The sequence below is a fragment of the Ornithodoros turicata genome, chromosome 5 (genome assembly GCF_037126465.1).
Source record: "Ornithodoros turicata isolate Travis chromosome 5, ASM3712646v1, whole genome shotgun sequence".
NCBI lineage: Eukaryota > Metazoa > Arthropoda > Arachnida > Ixodida > Argasidae > Ornithodoros > Ornithodoros turicata.
Genome location: NC_088205.1, coordinates 65,585,479 through 65,606,428, shown reverse-complemented (window position 1 = coordinate 65,606,428; position 20,950 = coordinate 65,585,479). Strand labels below are relative to the sequence as shown.

At 46.7% G+C, this 20,950-nt stretch overlaps 3 protein-coding genes across 3 annotated transcripts in view; all 3 read left to right on the top strand.

Annotated features, from left to right (window-relative positions):
• LOC135394596 (uncharacterized) overlaps positions 1-5,302 on the top strand; it is a 130,625-nt gene extending 125,323 nt beyond the window's left edge. Inside the window, exon 6 of the mRNA XM_064625411.1 lies at positions 1,702-5,302. Coding sequence (XP_064481481.1) covers positions 1,702-1,864 — 163 coding nt within the window. The 3' untranslated portion in view covers positions 1,865-5,302. The remainder of the gene's footprint in view (positions 1-1,701) is intronic.
• Positions 5,303-10,520: 5,218 nt separating this feature from the next.
• LOC135396138 (uncharacterized) lies at positions 10,521-12,261 on the top strand. Its single transcript, XM_064627171.1, has 2 exons — positions 10,521-10,734; positions 10,796-12,261. Exons 1-2 carry the CDS (start codon positions 10,694-10,696, stop codon positions 11,973-11,975), a joined length of 1,221 nt encoding a protein of 406 aa, XP_064483241.1. The 5' UTR covers positions 10,521-10,693; the 3' UTR covers positions 11,976-12,261.
• Positions 12,262-14,633: 2,372 nt separating this feature from the next.
• LOC135394595 (uncharacterized) lies at positions 14,634-19,092 on the top strand. The gene is made up of 2 exons (XM_064625410.1): positions 14,634-16,931; positions 18,681-19,092. The coding sequence occupies exons 1-2, from the start codon at positions 14,895-14,897 to the stop codon at positions 19,086-19,088; spliced, it is 2,445 nt and encodes an 814-aa protein (XP_064481480.1). The 5' UTR covers positions 14,634-14,894; the 3' UTR covers positions 19,089-19,092.
• Positions 19,093-20,950: the final 1,858 nt, after the last annotated feature.

Below are 20,950 nucleotides of genomic sequence, written 5' to 3'. Positions count from 1 at the left end.
GCAGAACACAAGCACCCTCTAAAAGGCCTTCCCCGATTGTCAAGGAAAGTTTTGACAGCTGCCGATAAGGACCTGGCCTAGACCTTCGGGATGTTCTCTTAAAAGCCGTGTTTTCTTTTGCCTAACATTTTCGTTCCAACGAAGACATTTGCGGTAGCTCTTCGCACGCGATTCGATAGAAAAATTGACTGAGGGGGGGCTCGGGAGCAGAGAAGGGAGGTTGGCTAGGCATTTGTGGAATGCCTGTTGACAACATCCCCATCAGTCGGCTTGGCGGGGTTCATCACTTTCGGTTGCGCCTGATCACACTTGAGGTAGAAACATGTTGGTGTGTTGGAAAGGCTTTCTTCTTAACTATTTTTATCTCTGAGGTGGCGGGTCGTGAGATCAAGGCGAACGACGGAAAGACTGTAAGAAGACCTTTCGGGGTTTCATTTGTTCTTTCCTCTCTTCTAGACCTTGCGCTTGAAGGAATTTATTCGAGTTTGTTGCGCATTAGAAGAGGAGAGAGCCTGACGTTTGATTCTTATTTAACCATCCTCTCTCTCTCTCTCTCTTTTTTCGAATGGGGCGTCATGTCGGCCGCCACTGAAAACGGAGGAAGCAGGGGTAAGAGCGCTACATATTGGATGCCAATTACACGGCGAGTGAAAAAAAGGAAAAAAGCGAGACACAAAGCATGCAGTGCTGATGTAACATTACTATAGTCTCACTCTGTCGACAAACACCGCTGACATTTTGGTTTTGCGATGAGTAAGACATCTGCTTTCACAGCGATTTACAAATCTGGCGTGAAATTGTGTTAACTCGCATCCGTCACGACACTGGAGCAGCTTTGAATTTGTCATTTCAAGGTTTATGAAACTAAGATATGTGAAGTATAACGCCCAGGAAAAAAAATATCATAAAAGAATCTCATCCTCAGATGTTGCCGCAGTGATTTTAATTGCAAATATTAATGAAGTTCGTTTGCGACAAAGCACATCGGTGAGCCAATGAGCCAGTCGTAGACGAAACAAGAGTAAGTTAATCTCTCACATCGGAAAGCCGCTATAATGACATCTGTCCACGAGACAAACGTTACACGTGACTGCTTTGTCATGGCGCGAATGGAGGTGGCGTTTCGCAATTGGATTGGGCCTGTGACGTCACAGCTAGGCCTTCTAGCCGTTGCGAGGTTGGGAGAGGAACGGGTGTTGATCTCCTGGGACATTTTATGCTGTGATTCGTTTGGATGACGCTGTGTGTGGTAAGACTCACGGAGGAAGGAACAAAAAGAAGCACCCTACGGATATTCGAGAGATGAGAAAATTCTGGAACGAGTGGAATGAGTTACGTATGAACAGGTACAGAGCTTCAGTGGATCACTGTAATGGTCACGTTACCTGAGAAAGCCAATGACGAGGCTCTGCACACGCCATTTTGGGGGCTTCCTCGCCTCTCCTCGACGCGCTACAGGCACATCTCTCCGTGAATTGTTTTCCCTAAGTACTCTTGCGTGCAGTACAACACGTTCATAATGCAATGAACCGCATGTATTGAAGTGGAACAACCCCTTTATATATGCAGCTTGTGCATTCTTTCCACGGGACTCGCATATGTATTTAGTTCTTTGGTTCGAACTTGTTGCATTTCACCTTTCCTTAACAGAATTGACACGTACGTTGACACGACTACACTATTGACCATTATGTCCTGCAGGTGCGTGGAAATCCAGGAATGCCACGTTCCCGAATGCGAGTACGGCCTGTACGACGTCGAAACTGGCCGATGCCCCAAGAAACCCGACCATCTGCCCAAGCACGTTGAACAGCGAAGACAGCACCCGTACAGCCACCGTTGGCAGTTCCTCGAACGTGACTAAACAGATGAACCGGGAGCCAATTTGAAACGCATCCCCTTCTAGTAAGGGCATTCCACATTGAGACCAGTCAAAATGATGGCCCGAAAAGTGGCTCGCCATTCTTCACGAAGAGGTGCTGTGAACACTCCTGGTGTATAGTGCATCGCGTGAACAAAATGTGTTTTATTTCTTGATTTCGTCGCTATTTAAATTGACTTTTTGTTACGAAAGAACTTGGTGTGAAAACTTTTTTCGCGAGAAATTCGTGAATATGTTACAGTTGCGGCGTGGAGAAGAACTGTGTGATCTGTTTCGCGTTCTGCCTTGACTCTTGTGTGCGATAACGCTAAACGTGTGCTTTGATCATATTTTGCGGCTTATTCGTGGATTTTTCAGCTTATAGTTTGGTAAGTGCTTCGAATGACGACTTCCTTCTTGTGTTTGTGTCGTCATTGTTAATATTGCCGATTCGTGCTGCTGACATTGGGAGTTCTAAGTTTCCCTGGACCGTCTGGTAACGTACTGTGACTTCGAAGTTATAGTGGCAGCAACGCTTATTGTTCGTGCTAAATCTTTCCTCATAACGATCTATGTGGGACGAAGAATGTACTGTATGAAAAGAAGAAAAAAAAAAACTTTATGACTGTGATAGATCCGATATGAGAAAATTGTGCCAAATTTAGCTATATTTGAAATCAATCCCTATTAAACTCTAGCACCAGCCCACACGCACCTCATTAACCCATCTAGATATGTACAGCTTGGAACAAAAGTTTACGGAACACAGGGATGTCGCATTTCTCCATTGAAGCGACCCCCTCGCAGCGAAACAGGAGCGGGCACACATATGAGAGATGGATAGAGTATAGCTGATGGTGGAGGGCACCGAGAGACACGGTCAAACAAGGACGGACAAGAAATTCTCAAACTCAGAAACATTTATTACACAACGACTCAACTATACACCTCACAAATCGACAAAGATGATGAGAGGGGGGAAATGATGCGATGAGAAGATCATATTGCCCCTAGTTGCTATTTGAATTGAGTCTCCAAGTAGACTCCTACGCTTATCACACATTCACAAGCAATGATGCTGGTTTCACGGAATAGAGGCGCACGAGCACGGCATTCACTGAGATAAATAGCCAACTCCGAGGACATGTTGGCTGGTCACCCGTTTCTTATTCGATCTCTTCCTGATACTAGCAGGGGACGGCTCCGATTAAGAAATACGCCACTGTCGCGTTCCGTAAACTTTTGTCCCATGCTGTACTAATTCAAGACGTTTGCTCTTTGTTAGTTCAAGTCAGCAAGTCTCCAGACGGTCCAGGACAGGGGACTTTCACCGATAAGCCAGACATCAATAGTCAGGCATCGCTAGCAAATTCCTTGCGGCCTTCTGAAACATCGAATTTTCTTAATTCTGGCCTAGTTCATATTGCCTCCATTTGATAAGATGGTGATCGCCATCGTCCTTTTTATAACCTCAGGATCAATATTATACGCGATATCGCGTGAAATGAGCTTTATCACGATGCCAGCCTTTACTACAATATTTCCTTACCCTTTTCTACCGGTATATTGGGGGGGGGGGGGATATGTCTATTGCGAAAAAAAAAAAGGCAAGCCGAAAGGAAAGGTCAGCCAGACAGAAGTCTACTTGATATTCCTTGTAGGCTGCTGCTATTCCGGTATATTGTTTATCAGATGTGCTCAAGCTTTTGGAAGGATGCCATTCTTATCAGCAAAACTCACTGCCAGTGTCATCCGAACACGTATACGTCGCGAATTCTGCTGGTCATTTTCGTGCAACGCGCGCCGGTGTGGGTGCAGCGCATAGAAACGAGGGAAGAGCAAACGGACGGACCAATGAAATGCGATGCACGTCGCACTGAAGCAACCAGTGTAACAAGCACACTCAAGCCAGTGTAAGCTTTTCTGCACGACAGTGATCAGTGGAATTCGCCGTTAGACAACGAGTGACTCTCTGAAACAAATTAAAATGATTTTATCCGTTGATTCCGCACGTCGTCAATATAAACTGAATGTTGTAGCGAATCTTCTTGATGAGTGGAGTACCAATATAGCGATTGTGCTATATAGTCGCACTGCCAAATAGTTATTTGTATGTAGATATTTGTACCAAGGCGTACACAGATATTGTAGTTATGAAGTCTTGATGTTTTCCGGTACATAGATGAAGCAAAACTATCAATAGGAATGTAATATAAAAATATCGCTCTGCGTTGCGGCAATGTGACTTTAAAAGTATGTGTTGCAATGAACTACAGGTCTCTCATTCAGTAAGCAGATGTGATGCTCAGAGGCGCAGTCATGACGTAATCTAAGTATAAGCATGCTAGTACAGAAATAATAGAGTCCAATCTTATTAAGCTTGTCATGGCTGGTGCAAGTATAACAAGGTGCTGTTCTTTTCTTATTTCCCGACTTCTGCTTCAAGGTAGATTCAACTTCCAAAAACGATTATATTCATCCAGCTGAGCAAAGAAACTAAAACAGATTCGATCATAAGAATTGAGAACAAATTTTGATTATGTTCCCCACTGCCCCATATAACATGTACCATTTTTACAGCGATTGTCTGCTGTTGATGAGAATCATATGATGTACAGCTCCGGTACACTTGTTCGAGATCTCTCCCTCGGTACCCCTATACCGGCAATGTCGCGCCTATATCGGAAATGTGGTCCCGGAGAGGTGACCTAAACGCTGCACGCATGCAGACGCGTTAGCAGCGCACGAAGAATGCCGTTCTCACTGCAAGCGTTCTCATAGCATCCAATTGTTGCAATCTATAGTATGCGACACGGCCGGTAGGAGATACTTGCGGGCAGGATGGTGTTTTCGGACAAGTATGCCGCAAGCAATGCGTGAATCATAAAGGCGTTCCTGTACATGACCTGTACTACTCTATGGAGGGCTTCTGAATGAGAATTATGTTCGGAGACAATTCGATTAGCGCATGCGCAGTTCCGAAATACCTGCATCCAGCCGCTAGCTTAGGTGTACTGACATTGGGTGCACGCATGCTCCTAAGAACTGCTACATTTTGTCATCTTTTCCTTTTTTTTCTCTCTCTCTCTGTCCCATTCTCTCTAGCGCATCCTTTTTTTTTTAATTTTTAGAACCGAGTGCACATTTCGCTACTCATTCATTCTCCGAGTCTGTAGATGGATGTCTGCAATTCTATTTAGGTCTTTCGCGAGGATCAGCGGCTGCTGTAATATCTACGGGTTTCCAAAGAATGCTCTGCGTTTACTTGTCGATGCTAGATCTAGCTGGTGATGTGTAATGTGCGGATATTTGATGTGAATGTTTTGCTCACTATCCACAAAAAGAATGCTCAGCAACAGCCTTTTTTTATTTGTCAGATACATAGCACAATGTACTGTATGTGACAGTTGCAATAAATAAGCAAGAAGCTTTCTTTTTATATTTTTCGGTTTGTAGTGGCACTATACGCTATAGTCTCCAACTGCGGTGCAGCAATCTGCGTCATTAGTACAAATTACTCTCTTTATTATGTACCAGTCCGGCGGCTGCGACATAGTCTATAATGCATTGCAAATCTGCATCCTTGACTTTGTTATGAGGTCGAAGCAGCGTATTTGTCATCAACTCGGAGTTTAAATCATCTGGACTGCCGAGTCTGTACAATATCCGAAAAGCATCAGTTCATCGAAAATTGTGGTTGCATTCGTCGTATGCAATGTATACAGGGTGTCCACCGTAACTATAAAGTAATTTTTAAAAATAGAAAAATCACGTTTTTCCCAGTTTTAACCAATGGCGATGTACTCTACGCCTAAAGGCCCACTTTAAGAATTCACAGGCAAGCTTCTGTGTCGATGCATTAATTAACTTTCGTTAATTAACTTTTTAATTATCAAATTATCAAAACGCTGTCTCAGCAGCTGCGAAAGCGTTTTTCCTCCTCCGCGTACAGAGCAAAGGAAACGGGAGCGCTTCTATTTGAGCGTCAAAAAATGACCACCAGATCGCCTTATTTCCAGGCCCTTTCCTCGCGCTATTACTGTCTCGATTTTTGTTCTGAAAACGGTAATCTTACCAGTGACCCCAAGGGATTCTATGTTCTCATTGGTCAATCTCCTAGCTTTCATAATTAAAAAGTTAATCAACGAGGGTTAATTAATGCATCGACACAGAAGCTTGCCTGTGCCCTCTTAAGGTGGGCCCCTAGCCGTAGAGTACATCCCCATTGTTAAAACTGGGAAAAGGTGATTTTTCTATTGTTAAAAATTAGTTCGATAATATAGTTACGGTGGCGACCCTGTATTTTCTTATGTACTTCTCAGCGTACCGTCAGATGAGAATAAGTACGTATGTAATACCTCTGTCAGACGGGCACATATACGGCCCTTAAAGTTACCGCATTAAGGAATGGCCGTAAGTTACATACGGCCCTAAGCTCCGGGGAACTGCCAGACGGTATCCATGAAGGCATATTGTCGATAATGTCCACGTCGATAAACAAGTCTGTGAACGTTGAATGTAATGTAGCGAAATCACACTTTTTCTTACTGAAAGTACACGAAAACAACGTTTTGTTGGTATTTTCAAAATACAACAGCAAACTATATTTGCTTTTAAGTGCTTTGGATATTTTTTTGAGTGGCGTCTGACTTTTTGGATGCAGACGACACGGTGCGATGCCGCGCGCAGTGGTTCGAGGGCGTAACTACAAACGTACTAGCACTTGTACAGGTGGGATAAAAAGTGAAGCAAAGTGCAAAAACGTCAGAGAAAGACAAAAAAAAAAAGAAAGAAAAAGATGACAACATTACGTCGGGTAAAAAGCATTTTATTTCGAATTGAATTACATATGCTAAATCCTGTTTATGGTATGCTTGGTGACGAGGCTTGGGCAGTTTCGATGGAACGCCGTAAACGGTCTTGCGGGAACGCCGTTGCCCTTCTACCTCAGTTTTGTCGCAAAGGCCTTATTGCTGACCGTCTGGCAGGAAGTTAATGACAGTATGCGTTTACGGCCGTGACCGTTATGGCCGTACACGTGCCCATCTGACAGGGGTATTAAAGGCACTTGTAGCATACTCGAAGAACAGGTCAATCCGGAAACAGAATTCAATTCAGTATTAGGTAGCAGAATAGCCTCAGCAAAGGGAGTAGGAGAGCTCAGGCGCCACGCCTTCAGTGGGCATACACAAACGTACAATGGTGAAAACGGGAGACAAGGAACAGAAAAATAACAACACGACACGTTCTCAAAATGGTGAACTGTCACTCATACCCCTATCTCGATCTCATTCTCACAGAGCTGGAATGGTTACATCAAAGTGCTCCTACTCACTAGAAAAATAAAAGTCGAAGCCAAAGCCAATATCAATCTACGATCACTCCCGCACATTAACGCCATTCAGTCGTCAACCACGTCTGGTAAACATCACAATAAAAGCAACCGCGCAAGTTGCAAAATGAGTTTTAATTTCCTTCTAAGATCTCATCAGACGCCCATATTGCGCCCTGCCCTCTTTCGTCGGAAGGTGCGGTGCTGAAAGTGTGCACGCGGGACACTCAAAAGGCTCGTGTCGCGATCCTCGCAGTACGCGAGAACCGGAAACGCCCACTCAAGGTGATTGAGTACACACTTATCCAAGGAGAAATGCTAGCGTGTGCTCGGACTTACACGGTTACGTTGATGTTCATTTGTAGCCAGGTCCATTTACGTGCGGAACACCCATTTCCTGAAGCCATTTGCTGCCAACCCTGTATTGTCCCCCTACTTTCTCTCTGATGAGTTGCAGTCTATGTTTCCTCCAAGTTTTCGAGAATTCGGGCGTTTTCTGCTGCGAGAGCCTGCAAGGGTGTACGGTTTCCACTCGTCTTTTCCGCCGTTGCTTCGAATTCCAGCTATAGCGTCGGTCGAAGTTCGAATGTTCGAAGCCCGAGAGCAGCAACAACACTAGCGGAAATGAAAGTAATATGCAAGCGACCTATACTTGACATTGACAATACAACATGTGCCTGAGCTTGGAGAATGGGCAAATGGAGAGGACACAAAACAAACACCGCAATGGCAGGCTTGTCTTGTGCAGTTTCTTGTTGTGTTTTGCCCACTTTCCCCAAGTGTAAGGACAAGTTACTTACTTCAGCATTACTGGGTTTCTCCCTACTATATTGGTGTTCAACTCAAGAAGGAGAAGAAATCTAGTCCATTAAGTACATACGCCATTGGAGATAAGGAGGCGCAATAGCGCGCCAGGAGAAATACTGCAGCGCCACTAGAGCACTGCACGGGCCTAATTTTCAGGCCCGTGCCCGGCCCAGGCCCCGCTGCTACGGCCCGCACCCGGCCCGCGCCCGACATCTATAGATTTCAAGCCCAGGCCCGGCCCGAGCCCGACTCCGCCGGCCCGGGCCCAGCCCATACCCGACTGTTTCCATGCTCAGGCCCGGTGCCAGCCCGCCTCTCCTCTATGTGTTCTCGAGGCTCGGATGCGTATTAGATTGACTAAAGAGCACAAACGGTACTGTGGTACTGTGATGTTACACGTAACGTTTGTCTGCGCAGTGTGGTGACATGTTGCACATGCCGCAGGGTAAGAATGCGGATAATTTGGACCACCTGGGGTTCTTTTGACGTGCGCTATGCTCTGGTCTCTGCTCTAGTCTCCCTTCAAATCCGCGTATTGAAAGAGCACAGCGCAGCGAGGAAAAGGACGCAGCTATAATTGGTGGAGAGTGAGGAGGTACGCTCTGTGTCTTACAGGCTGTGTTTCTCTGCAGGCAAGCCGCTGTGTGCTTGGTGCTTTCTTGCTTGGGAAGGCAGCGCGCAGTGCCGTGTGCGATATGTATGTACCTTACGGATCAAGAGATATTCATTTCCGCTCTATTGCGTATGCACCGGTGTTATTCCCCCTTCTCGAACTCTCACGCGAACGAAATATGTCAGTACACCTAACCTATCTGACTCTCGCGCCGGACTCTCACGCGAACGAAATATGTCAGTACACCTAACCTATCTGACTCTCGCGCCGGACTCTCACGCGAACGAAATATGTCAGAACACATAACCTAACTGGCCCTCGCACAGGACTCTCACGGGAACGAAATATGTCCCAACACCTAACATAACAGACCCTCGCGCCGGCCTCTCACGCGAACGAAATATGTCAGAACACCTAACCTAACGGCCCTCGCACAGGACTCTCACGGGAACGAAATATGTCCCAACACCTAACCTAACTGACCCTCGTGCAGGACTTGCTCAGTGCGCCCGCCACACTAAACGTCCCCAAATGTGTGTGAGTGCACGTGTGAAATCCAGCCCCATTACACGAAATAAGCATGACTAAAAATATACAAAAGTGAAGATGAGAATACCATGATACACCATAACCAACGAAAAAAAAAAGTGACATTAAAATTCAGCTGTCCAGTCTCGCCAAATATGTTCTCGAACTTCTCGTACATGCCCGACCATGGTCGGCGTTGTCAAGCCCGTACCAGGCCAGGGCCCGGTGGCTGAAGCCCGGCCCAGGCCCGCATAAAAAACGCAAAGCCCGGCCTGGCCCGCGGGCCGGACCGGGCTCGGGCTTTCGGGTAAGCCCGGGCCCGCGCAGTGCTCTAAGCGCCACGTAGCGTAGCGTAGAGTGATGTGGCCAGTCTTAACAGCGAATACGGAAGCAGAGTGAGTATGGCGGATTACATTATCTTGCGGAGGAGCGAGCGTGACCTTTCTGTATCCATCCTATCTGTGGCGCAATAATACTTTAAGAGCTGATGGACTAGATTTTTTTTCTTCTTAAGTTAAACACGACTATAGTGTACAACAAAAGTATGCTGAAGTTGAAGAAAGCGTGGAAAAAAATTACGGAAACGATCATGAAAATGCCATTTTGGCAGTGAAGTGCTTTGATAGCAACGCAAACAGAATTGCACATATCGACTTTTTTTAGGTTTTATTTCTTTTGTTGCGATGCATACATTAGTTCTTTGTCATGCGCTGTTCCACGTCTGCCTCATTGCCTTCGACAAAATCGCGCTGCACTTCAAGAGCGCGTTCCAAGCCAAGTCGTAGCTTCGCAAGTTCGCGTAGATCAGCTCTGTTAGCTTGATGGTGGCACGTTGTTGCCGAGTGCGCGCTCTACCTGGGATTGGGCGCCCTAGGCCGATTTCACAGATATATTTGCCTTTGGGAATCTGACAAAAATCCAGGGAAAATACCCACACAGCACAGGTGGTGCAGGCAGGGCCGGTGCTATAGGGGTGTGCGGTGCCTGAGGCAAAGGCACATCGCGGGGCCTGTTTCACACCAGCAGTAATGAAACGATAAAAATGATAAGATTTTCGCAGTGGGAGATTAAAGTAATCCCTGGTCGAGGGCTTCGTTGAGGCCCATGCAAGCGCGGGGCTAAGGTGGTCGCCTTACTCGCCCCCCCCCCCCCTATCGCCGGCCCTGGGTGCAGGGATCCGAATCCGAGTCACCTCCCATCAGCTCCCGTAATCTCAGCTACTAATAGAAATAGAAAGAAAAAAATGGAAACCAGCTGTTCCAGGCTCAGACTCAGTTCCTGACTCAGGGCTCCAGCCTCAGCTCAAGCTCAACTAAACGACGGTGGCTGGCTCTGACGGTGGCTGGCATAGCAATGAAAAAAAAAAAGAAAAGAAGAAGAAGAAAAACAAGACAAGACGACGAAGTAAGCATGTCCCGCGCAATCTGCGCACGCCGGTTCTGAAACATCAAGGCCAATAGACGAGGAAGAGAAGAAGAAGAGTAAGAAGTCCTGGAACGCAGCGGTCTAGGAGCTCTATTCATAGTGAACCATATCATTAAGCATTGTCACGATGGAAGGGTCACATTCAGATGCTACGTCTGTGTCAGAAAGGTTAGTAGTGTCACACAATGTTGGTTTGTAACTCTTGACGTTGTTTTGCTGTCTTTTCCAGACCGCATATCGTCCGCGCGGACTCCAAGCGCTCCAACCTGAAGACCGACGGCAGGAGAAGCTGGAGCAACTACGTTTCTCGTCTTGAAAGGGAGAACATCCCCTCTTGTTCCTGCTGGATTCTAATGTTCACCTGCATCGGTGTTTTCTCCACCTTGCTGATTCTCTACGCCAGGAAAGTTTGCATGCTGGTCTTCCTCGTATCCGTCGCGTTCCTTACAATCTTCGTCATATTCTTCGAGCCTCCGGACGGGAAACTTCGACGAGACGCCCTCCACAACTTGCTCTTCGGCGCCTGCAACAAGACCGGCATGATGGGAGAACGAGCCGACAAAGAGGGACTCAAGCTGAGAGGGAAACAGACCTCCAGAAACCCTTTGCGAAGGGGCAGCATGATGTACGAGCGGTACGAAGAAGTCCGTATCCCTTTGCCCGTCACGGGGCCTGTTGAAGGGCCGCCCAAGAAGAAGACATTCTTTAGGGCGTTCTGGAAGAGTGTCTCACAGAGGAGGCTCCAAGCTAACCAGTACTACATGACTATTACGGAGGCAAGTACCGAAGAAGCCCCTACGACTTCTCAGGTCCAAGCCTCCCCAGGCCGTACTCTCGAAGAAATAGCAATGATTGCAAAGAGGAAGATAATGTTCAGAACTCAAGAGCAGCACTCTGAGGAAAAATCGGATAGCACTTATAAACCTAAGAAGGCAGCACCTAAATGTTTGAAGAAGAGTATCGGCGACATTGACCTGACACGATCCAGGATGGACCGAACTTTGCCATCGTATACGCCCACTCCAGTTTTTAGTGCAGGGCTGAAACCACTGAAGACTGCAATCAAAGAACCTACAGTCGCGCGGCTGGGCTCCAAGGTGAGGGGGTTGGAAAACCCTACCGTAAAGGTATATAACATAAATGAAGAAGGCAGTCCAAGATATACGACAACGGTAACTGGTTCCGAGGAATTTTGGAGGGTGGCCTGTTCGGCGTTGGACGCTCCAGACTCGCAGGACGGCCCACGAGAAATACTGAAGGTTCCCAGGCCGGAGACCCCGGACCACAGCAGTCTCCGGCAATATCACTCTTTGTGTGAGCTTGAAGAAAACCAGTCCCAAAAAAGCAGGACGTACCTTGTACGACAAGGAAAACGTTTTCGAAAGGTATACCACGTCTGGAGCATATGAAAGCCAAGGAAACTGATCTCTGAGACCACATATTAGAGAAGCAAAGACCTGCAGAAATATCGCTTAAATACGGATGAATAAATATATTTCGGCCAACGCTGTAACGTTTCTCTTCGTGCTATTCTGCACCAATATACAGTCAAATATCAGTGCATGCCTTTTGTGATGTGTACACCGAGAACTTTCTATAGTCGTGTTCAACTTAAGAAGGAAAAAGAAATCTAGTCCTGGAACCACATTCGCCGTTGAAGCCACAAAAAACGCTACACGCGGTAGTTTAGCAGACGACGCGGCACTTTCAAATACATGTTCTCGAGTTGTTCGCAGTTGTTTGCAAGACGCATCGCTTTTTCTGTGGGTTTCCTCCAGGTTTTGTATCTTTCCTTTGCGGCATACCGCTTGGAAGACCGTAAAGAACCCGCTGATGAAAACTACCTACTCTTTGATTCCGGGCCGCTTGGGCCCAAAATGGTGCTGTGTAAACTTCAATACAAGGAACTCCCTATTTGCTGCTAGGGTGGTGGTGGTGGTGATAATGAAAGAGTTCGCCGCTGTCTGCCTAACAGAGGTGTGCAACGTCACGACTAACGCTCTGGGGAAATGTGTGTCCTGGGCCGACTTCTAAGGAAACTGCAGAAATAATGCAACGCCACCATGAGCCATTACTGGGGGAGAGCACTTTCTTCCACAGCATAGTGTCATGCGGCCAGTCTTAGCAGCCATTACAGAAGCAGAGTGAATATGACAGATTACATTATCTCAGTGATTTCCCCGAAATTCACTGCTGGGGGGGGGGGGGTGCCGAGCTTTCAAGATGGGGGGGGGGTTATGCTTGGTGAAGGTTCAACTTAAGAAATTTTTCTTAGACACGGAAAGAATCGTGGCACAATGGTGACATCTCTGCACAGCTTTCCCGTTTTATGTGTACATGTTATTACGTTAGAACACAGTACATTAGAATACAGATTCATTATGAACGGCATTTCAACATTAAGATGCATAACCAAATCGCAAATGGTTCTTGATGATCCACATTGAGTTTGCGTGCCCGCACTCATTTTTGCTCGTATATGCGCGCAATATATGCATTGAACAGTCACATTACAATGATTTTGGACAAATGCGTGGTACAATCATCTGCATGACTGTGGTCCTACAGCCCAAGCTTGACAGTACAGGATGTAATTCGCTGCGCCGGACTCTCTACCAGAACGTGTTGGTGGCCGAGCTGGGTGGGGTCACCTGAGAAATTTCAGGGGGGGGGGGTTGCAAAAATGCAGGGGGGGGTAGGGAAATCCCTGCATTATCTGGCACAAGGAGGCAGCCCGACCTCACTGTGACCAACAATCCTATCCGCGGCGCAGTAATATTTTGAGAGCTGATGAACTAGATTTCTTTTCCTTCTTGAGTTGAAAGCTATCCCTAAGAATTTGGTCTTTCACTTTAGAAAGTAGACTTCAAAAGTCGTCCAATGAACGGTAAGATCAGGACCTATTGTATAGGCTTGAACATACACAAAGACCTCGGCACCGGGGTTGCTGTCGCTGCCGTTTTATAAAGGGTTTGACTCTATATACTTCTCGTCTATTCGTCGTCATGCGACTTGCGAACCGAATCAGTAACTGCGGTGTGGGGGTTCCTCAGACGCTGTAAGACATATGCCGGCACAGTTCCCTGAGATGTCGGCCCAAGACGCACATTCCCCCCAGAGCGTTAGTCGTGACGTTGCCCACCTCTGTGAGGCCGACAACGGCGAGCTCTTTGAGAACCATCACCATCCCCAGTAACTGTGGTGATGAAGAAGACCGTTGCGCGAGTATAGCACAGACATAGAGACATAGTGAGCTAATGCAAACAGTACACATGCAGCAGAGGAACGCCAGCCGTGGTGACACCAAGATACAGGGTGCCCGAATAGTAGCTCAGCCCGAGTTGTATTCAGGCACCCTATACCAAGATACTATGCATGACTCTTCCCAAATGATCCCAACCCGTCGACAATAATTGGCGTATATCCAGTTCTCTTTCTGTTGCTGGTCGTATGATTATGATCGCGTTCTTCATTCACCGCATGAGGCAGATTTAAGTACAATTTCCACCCTGATGACAATCATGACTGTTGGAACAGAAAAAAAAAAGACGAATTTACAGACGTTAGTTATGACTTGGACGTGACTTGCTAGTATTAGTCGTATTGCGAACTGTAGTATGGAACATGCGTAGGCTTAACTGTAAAAGAACGTAACTGTAACAGCCACGGACGCCCATACGTCCCAACGTGAATGCTGGCACAGGGGGGTATGTTTATTAAGAGAAAAAAAGACACATGAATCCTATGTATCCTATGCACAGGGCGCAAAATCCCCTTCCCAAGCAATTGTGGAAAACTAGCATCTTGGTGAATAACACCTCCACCCTTCCCTCATTGTTCGCATGTTGTATCGGAAAGATTTTTATAATACCAACTGTCGTGTAGGCCCGTGCGTAGCTTTATAGGACCACGTGACATTGACCACGTGGTGGTGGTGATGGGACTGCTTGCCGTAGTCGGCCACGCTCACAATGACCACCACGTGCCTGAAGCTTATCTCCAACGATGGCTCTATGAAGCCCTAAAAGCCCTAAAAGCGTTTGGCAGATCCAGATTGCATGAGGATGCAGCCACGTTTTTCTCTCCTTTTCTGTTTTTTTTTTCTTTTTTCATGCACATAACTACAGTGTTATGCATTGCTCATGCTTAAATTCACATTCATCTGTAATTCCATCATATACGGCCACCTGCACCTCCGATGGACAGACAAACGAAGAAGAAGGCGTCGTACGCGTTCGGTGTTCCTGGCCAGTGCCTCCTGTCCTGGCTGAGGGTGCTTTCGAGTTGCTGTCTTATTCGGAGGAAGCGTCAGCAGTACAACATTCAATATGTCGGAAGAGGAATCCGATTCTGGTACTGAAACAAGCAGCAATGGTGAGGATGCGGAAAGTGATAAGGAACAGAAGGAAGGCAAGAAAGGAGGTGGTGAAAGCTCTGCGGAGAACGACAGTAATGAAGGCAAGAAAAACAAGGATGAGAAAGAAAAGAAAGCAACTGACAAGGGTGATACTGCGGATGCTCATAATAAGGAGGAGAATGGGGGCAGAGGTGGGGAGGCTGGTAAAGGGGACGACAAGAAGAAAAGCACGAAGGACGACAAGGAAGCACAGGGTAAAGGAAAAGATGGCGACAAGGACAGTAAAGACAAGGAGCCTGAACCTGCTGTAGGATCTACTGTTGCCCTACAAGAAGGTTCAGGTTATTGCAGTAACTTTGTGTCTCGCATCCTGTCTAAACTAGGTGTCTTTGTATTACCCTGGCTCTACTGCCTAATTATGTATGTGATCAGTCGTTACATGTCTCGTGAAGACGAACTATGCCTCAATAATAGCTGTAAGACGGCTTCATCCTATGTCAGGGCATCGATAAATACGTCTCTCAACCCCTGCGATAACTTCTACGATTATGTTTGTCAGGGCTGGATGAAGAACTTCCAAAATGATATCGATTCTGCCACCAGCATGCTAACTTTCCCGCTTTACTTTAATTCGTCGGATAACGCGTCGGGAAATGTGGCCAAAGCTCTTAGAACTCTGAAACACTGCCAGGACGCTTTTGGCGCAGTCGACGATTCCAGTGCTGACGATCTTCTACAGTTTCTGCATAACAACCTAAACCTGCTGTGGCCCCAAAGAACTGAGGGAGGTCCACAGGCAGTCATCGACCTCGTAGTCTACCTACAAATGACTTATGACATCAGTCCTTTTTTTGACATGCTGTTCAGTAGCGGAATGGCACAACTTACAATAGATGTGAACCGGCGATACCGTCCCTGGTACACTCACTACAGTAGGACAAGAGGCAAGGAATTCCGGAAGGCACTCATTACCAAAGTCGTCGCGAGTATGAGCACCACACCCTATCCGAATCTGGTGGCCAACATCATAGCCGTAGAAGACAGCATTTCGTCTATCGATAGCAACGTGGACGACACCTTCCAAACGCTGAAAGTGAGGGTTCTGGCTCACAGTGAGTTCAACCACACGTGGCCTCTTGTGAGCGCCATTTGGAGGCTCTGTAAGTCGCGTCAGAGACGAATTCTTCTCAAGCGAACGAGAGCTCTGCTCATTGCAACGGAGAAACTGGAGTCGCTTCTCACCCTTTTGCAAGACGCTTCTATGACAGAAGCTATTCTCGACTTCATTGGCTGGATTACTGTTGAGATTCTGGGTCGCCGACTGTCGCCGACCGTTCGCCGAGCTATACAGCAGACGTGCACGGAATTCAAAGTCGACCCCGTGACTAAGCACGTTATTCGGGAAGACTCGTGCTATCGAGAAGTGTATCGCTTATTTGCTTTAGTTCTGGACCGCAATACATATCATACCTCCAACCATACTGCTTTGGCGCGGTTCGAGAGCATATTCCATAATCTTCAGTCTCGCATCGCCCTGCTCTTAGACGATACCGGTTGGGTTGACACCATCACAAAAGGGGGAATGGTGAGAGCTCTAAATAATTTTGGAACTCAAGTTGGAATGCTTAAAAAGTATCGCTTCAAGGGTGTTGAGACTCGATACTCCAAGTTGAAACCAGTCGACGAAAGTAATTCCTTCTTGAAGAATTTTCTCTTGATCGCACGTTCGCTGAGTTCGTACCTGCTTTCTGTCTCCTTTCAAGATACTTATCCTAGAGATTACTGGACCGTGATAGCTAAGGTGCGCTACTTGGAAACTGTGAATACCATATTTGTTCCCTTGTCGACGGTGAAGTCTAAACTGCACGGAGATGACCCCGTGCCATTATCCTTGCTGTATGGAAGCACAGTGCTGCAGATGGCAGTGGCTACCTTCAATGAAGGCTACTTGGGCTACACTGGTATCATGGAGACCGCCTGGTCTTCGGTAACGCAACACAGATTTGACGTAAGTCTTACCCTCCACAAGGCAAGATCTGTAGGACGACCTTCGCTAGTATGCTCCCTCACAGACACCTAAAAGAAAAGAATATTTTTACGCCTTCAAGGCGGAGACGCACATCGGAAACAGAACATATGTCTTTCCATGCGTGAATTCCGGAGCTTGCAGACAAGGATGACAGAGGGCAAGCCACAGTTCTTCTCAACCTTCTTTTCATGCTGCACGTTTTCTCTAGTATCTGCAAGCACCGGAATTCAAGCCTGGGCTGTTGCCAACAGGTCTCTATTGGATGAGTATGTGTAAGGAATTGGGCAGGTTGGTACATATTAAAAGCGTTGAAATACCCAGTGATTGTGTTGTATCCTTCATTTTGACCTTGTTCTGAATGTTTTTACCCAGCACTGGGGTATTTTAACGCTTTTGGTCTGTACTGTCTTAGTACGGAACGCTATAGGCTCACAGGCATCAGCGTGACAGTAACAAGCGACTGATGATGGGCCTGCCACGTGTGGCTAATTCGGTCGAACTTCCTACATTGGAGACTTTGCTATGTCCTATCTCTGTATGACAAGCCCAATCACGACACCAATATTGGTAATATCACTATGCTTGCCCCGTACGTACGTACTTTCCTACGTACTTTCCTAGCAGGCATGGTTACAGTCAGTCTTACACATTATCGTTTTCAATATTTTACATGCAAGGTTTGGTTTTTGAATCAAACTGAACAAGGTGTAAGTTGTGAACAAAAGTGCACAGACACAGTTAACCATACAACCCCATGCAAGAGATACGTACGTTCTCCTGTACGTTCTCCGTACTGACTTGTACGTTCACCGTATACCTATCCGATGTCGAGGTACAAATCGCCGAAGCACGTAGTATTCTGCAAGGGACGGCAAATGCGAGGTGCTGAAAGCACAATACGGTGACAATGGGTGCGTTATGTACACGACCCGGGGCGCGAGTGTTTCAGACTCCTCTAACGAGACACAAGCACCACCCGTGCACCCGGGAGTGTGAGACTCCGGGCCACTTTTCGCGCTCCCGTTTCATTTGGGTACGTGGAAGACGACAAGCGCCCGAGTGCTTGAGAATATCAACCTGAGGTACCAACCTGAGGTATCAACCTGAGGTGAGGTACCTCCTCTTGAGCGGCAGCAAGACCCTTCGAATGTGGGCTCGGAAGCAAAAATACGGGCTTTCTATGATACCCAATGTTCCGGGATGTTTTGACTCGTATCATGCCTTTTTATTAGTGGACATCTTCCACACGGATATCGGCGATTATTCGCGGGAAATGCGATGCTGTAATGCAGACACCTTCACGCCATGCTGTCATCTTCACAGTAAATAGCTCTGGTGGTTACAAATTCCCATCTTTTCCACTTCATTCGTCTCCACAACCACCGTCGTCTCTTGCAACGTTGCTATAGGTCCAAACTAAGCCAACGTGCCCTCTGTCTATGCACTGCATGAGCAGACAACAGGAAGCGGCATCAGCGAGCGAGCAGTTTTAGCGCTCCAAAGTTGCGTTTCGCTGTTTAGTGCAGGCGGGTGTCTCATACTCCCGATTTGAGTGCGCCAAAAGAGGACCGCCTACTTAACGCACCCAGTGACTAAATTATGAGTATTCTCTGCATCGAAACTACACTTTCACCTTATTCTATATCAACGACCTTAAAGCATGTGCCTGTGCTTGCTCTCATCAGAAATATGTTTGCACATTACTCCACTTCGCATTGCTCTTCACAGGTCTTCATGAGCTGCTTCAGGAATAACTTCGACAGCAGGGGCCCTATACCGGACAACCCGACAGCATACTACATCCGGCTGCTGGCGCTGCGAACAGTATTCCACATGTATCGTCTGGCCGTCCAGCGTCAGAAGGGGGACACCGTTTTGCTCACGTCCAATGACCCGCTCAAGAGGTTGTCTGCCCATCAGCTCTTTTTTGTCACAACCTGCTTGAACTTGTGCACCCGTGATGAGGAAAATATGGACCAGTTTAGCCGCCTCTGCAACCTGCCAATGCGTCGAATTAAGTCCTTCAGTACGTCGTTCTTCTGTGATTCCATTGATATGTTGGCAATTGCACCGTTCAATTGTACTCCTCTGCGTCTGGCGCAGGACTATTACCGCACCAATAAAACTATATTCTAAAACTGTAGAAGTTCTGCTCTCGATGACCATAGCACCACTTTAGAGAACCGTCACCAAGCAGTCATAACGATAACAATCTCGTTCTCGTCCAGATCCAGAGCTACACCATTGTAGTCGTACGGGGGAACACAGTCGTCAACAATCTGCAAAGTCCTAGTCAATTTCCACTGCTATTGTATTGAACTGATGGACACGATTTAGAATTGGCACGGTCAGTTGCTTTCTCTCTGCAAGCTCAGCTCTGCGTCCCAATGTATTTCCTATGGAACAGTTTTTATGCTTTTTCTCGGTAACCACCGCGCAGATTTTGACGCAGGTGGTTTCATCATAAAGAGGAAGACGAGATGAAGATATTTACGCTACTAGATTTCTCATACATGTCGTATGTATCTTACGGCGACGTCACGAATGCGAAAAAAATACACAATTTTTCTCCTCCCTCTTTGAACAGGTTTTATTAAACTTCTATAGTCATTTCGAAAAAAACTTTCCATTTACTTTCTCTGGAAATATTTCAGGAATCGATAGACATCTAATTTATATGCCTACCACTTTCCGTTTTTATAAAAAAACATGAAACGTGAGTACGGATAAATACCGTCTCAAATCCCCGTAAACCGCGTCATTCTGTGTCGCCCTCTAGCCGTACCGTAGTGCAGGAAAAACCGCGCGGAACATTTTGACCGTATCCATCCGCCGACCATACGGCGCGCACGCGCACCGTAGTGGTGGGTGTTACGAATGGTGTGGGAGTGTGTATGCTCATTTTGCAACCTACTTTCGAGCTGGGTTGTGCGCTTGGTCTCGCTGCGATGGCTCGAGGATTTGTGTACGGGAGGCATAAGCGGCAAGCAATAAGAAGCAAGTGACAATTTCCAGGTGGTAAGCCTCTTTCTGTGTGTAGCAGTGAATTGCCGGAGACTGCAGTTGTGGCCTGTCTTCTGGTGAAATTCCTTGAGCTCATACCTGCGAGCGTCTTGGTTTTTGGGATGCATACTTGCTGGTACGTACCGCTGGGCATATGTCATGCATATACTATATTGTTGGTGTATGTTCGAAAAGCGTCTCGATGTCAAACATTGCGGCTGTCCAACAAGTTACTGCAAACATCCATTTGGGCCCGTTTTGGTATAAGACTTGCATTCTACTAAAAGTGCTAAACACACCTGCTACAAAGGTAAAAATAGCTTTCTGTGTTGTGTTGTCCCGGTTCGTTTTTTCAGCGCTTTTAGTAGGATGCAGTTGTTGCTCCCGAAAGTTCTTCGCTGCGGTTGTTTTCTCCACTGTGAACTTCATTTATTTATTTTTTAAATTCCGTGTAGCGCCGCGAAGCAACTGTGGCTATGAGCGGCGTACAGACGTGGACAGATGGAAAGAGGACAGCAGGAAGGAGTGGGAGACAGGGGGCTTAGTATGCGTCCTGGGCCGACTTCAGGGGGAACTGTGCCGACATTCGTCTGGAAAGTCTTCGGAAAACCCAGGGAAAACCTCAGACAGCACAGCCGGTGACAGCATTCGAACCCATTAAAGATTGCTGAAGGTAACAGCAGGTTATCGGAGGTAATTAAATTTAAATAAAAGCAATAAACGTCAATTAAACTGAAATTGCGAGTAATGAAAGCAAGTAAACGTAATTAAATGGAATTAAATGAAATCCAAGATTACCTTACCTCAGGTGACCTGTGGTTACCTTCGGTAATTAAAGGGTAATTGAGGCTAATCAAGGGTTAATTAAACAGACTTACATATAGTAACTGAAAGTGTAGAACCGGCAGTCAAGTATAGACCGGAGTGGACAACCGGAAATCAGGTTAGACCGGAAGTAGATACCAGAAGTCAAGTATAGACGGAAAGAGGACAAC

Bases quoted from the DNA above. Each gene is read 5' to 3' on its own strand.
- LOC135396138 (XM_064627171.1), top strand. From the start codon at position 10,694: ATGGAAGGGTCACATTCAGATGCTACGTCTGTGTCAGAAAG. The intron at 10,735-10,795 runs GTTAGTAGTGTC...TGTCTTTTCCAG, and splicing joins GCTACGTCTGTGTCAGAAAG to ACCGCATATCGTCCGCGCGG.
- LOC135394595 (XM_064625410.1), top strand. From the start codon at position 14,895: ATGTCGGAAGAGGAATCCGATTCTGGTACTGAAACAAGCAGCAATGGT. The intron at 16,932-18,680 runs GTAAGTCTTACC...TGCTCTTCACAG, and splicing joins TAACGCAACACAGATTTGAC to GTCTTCATGAGCTGCTTCAG.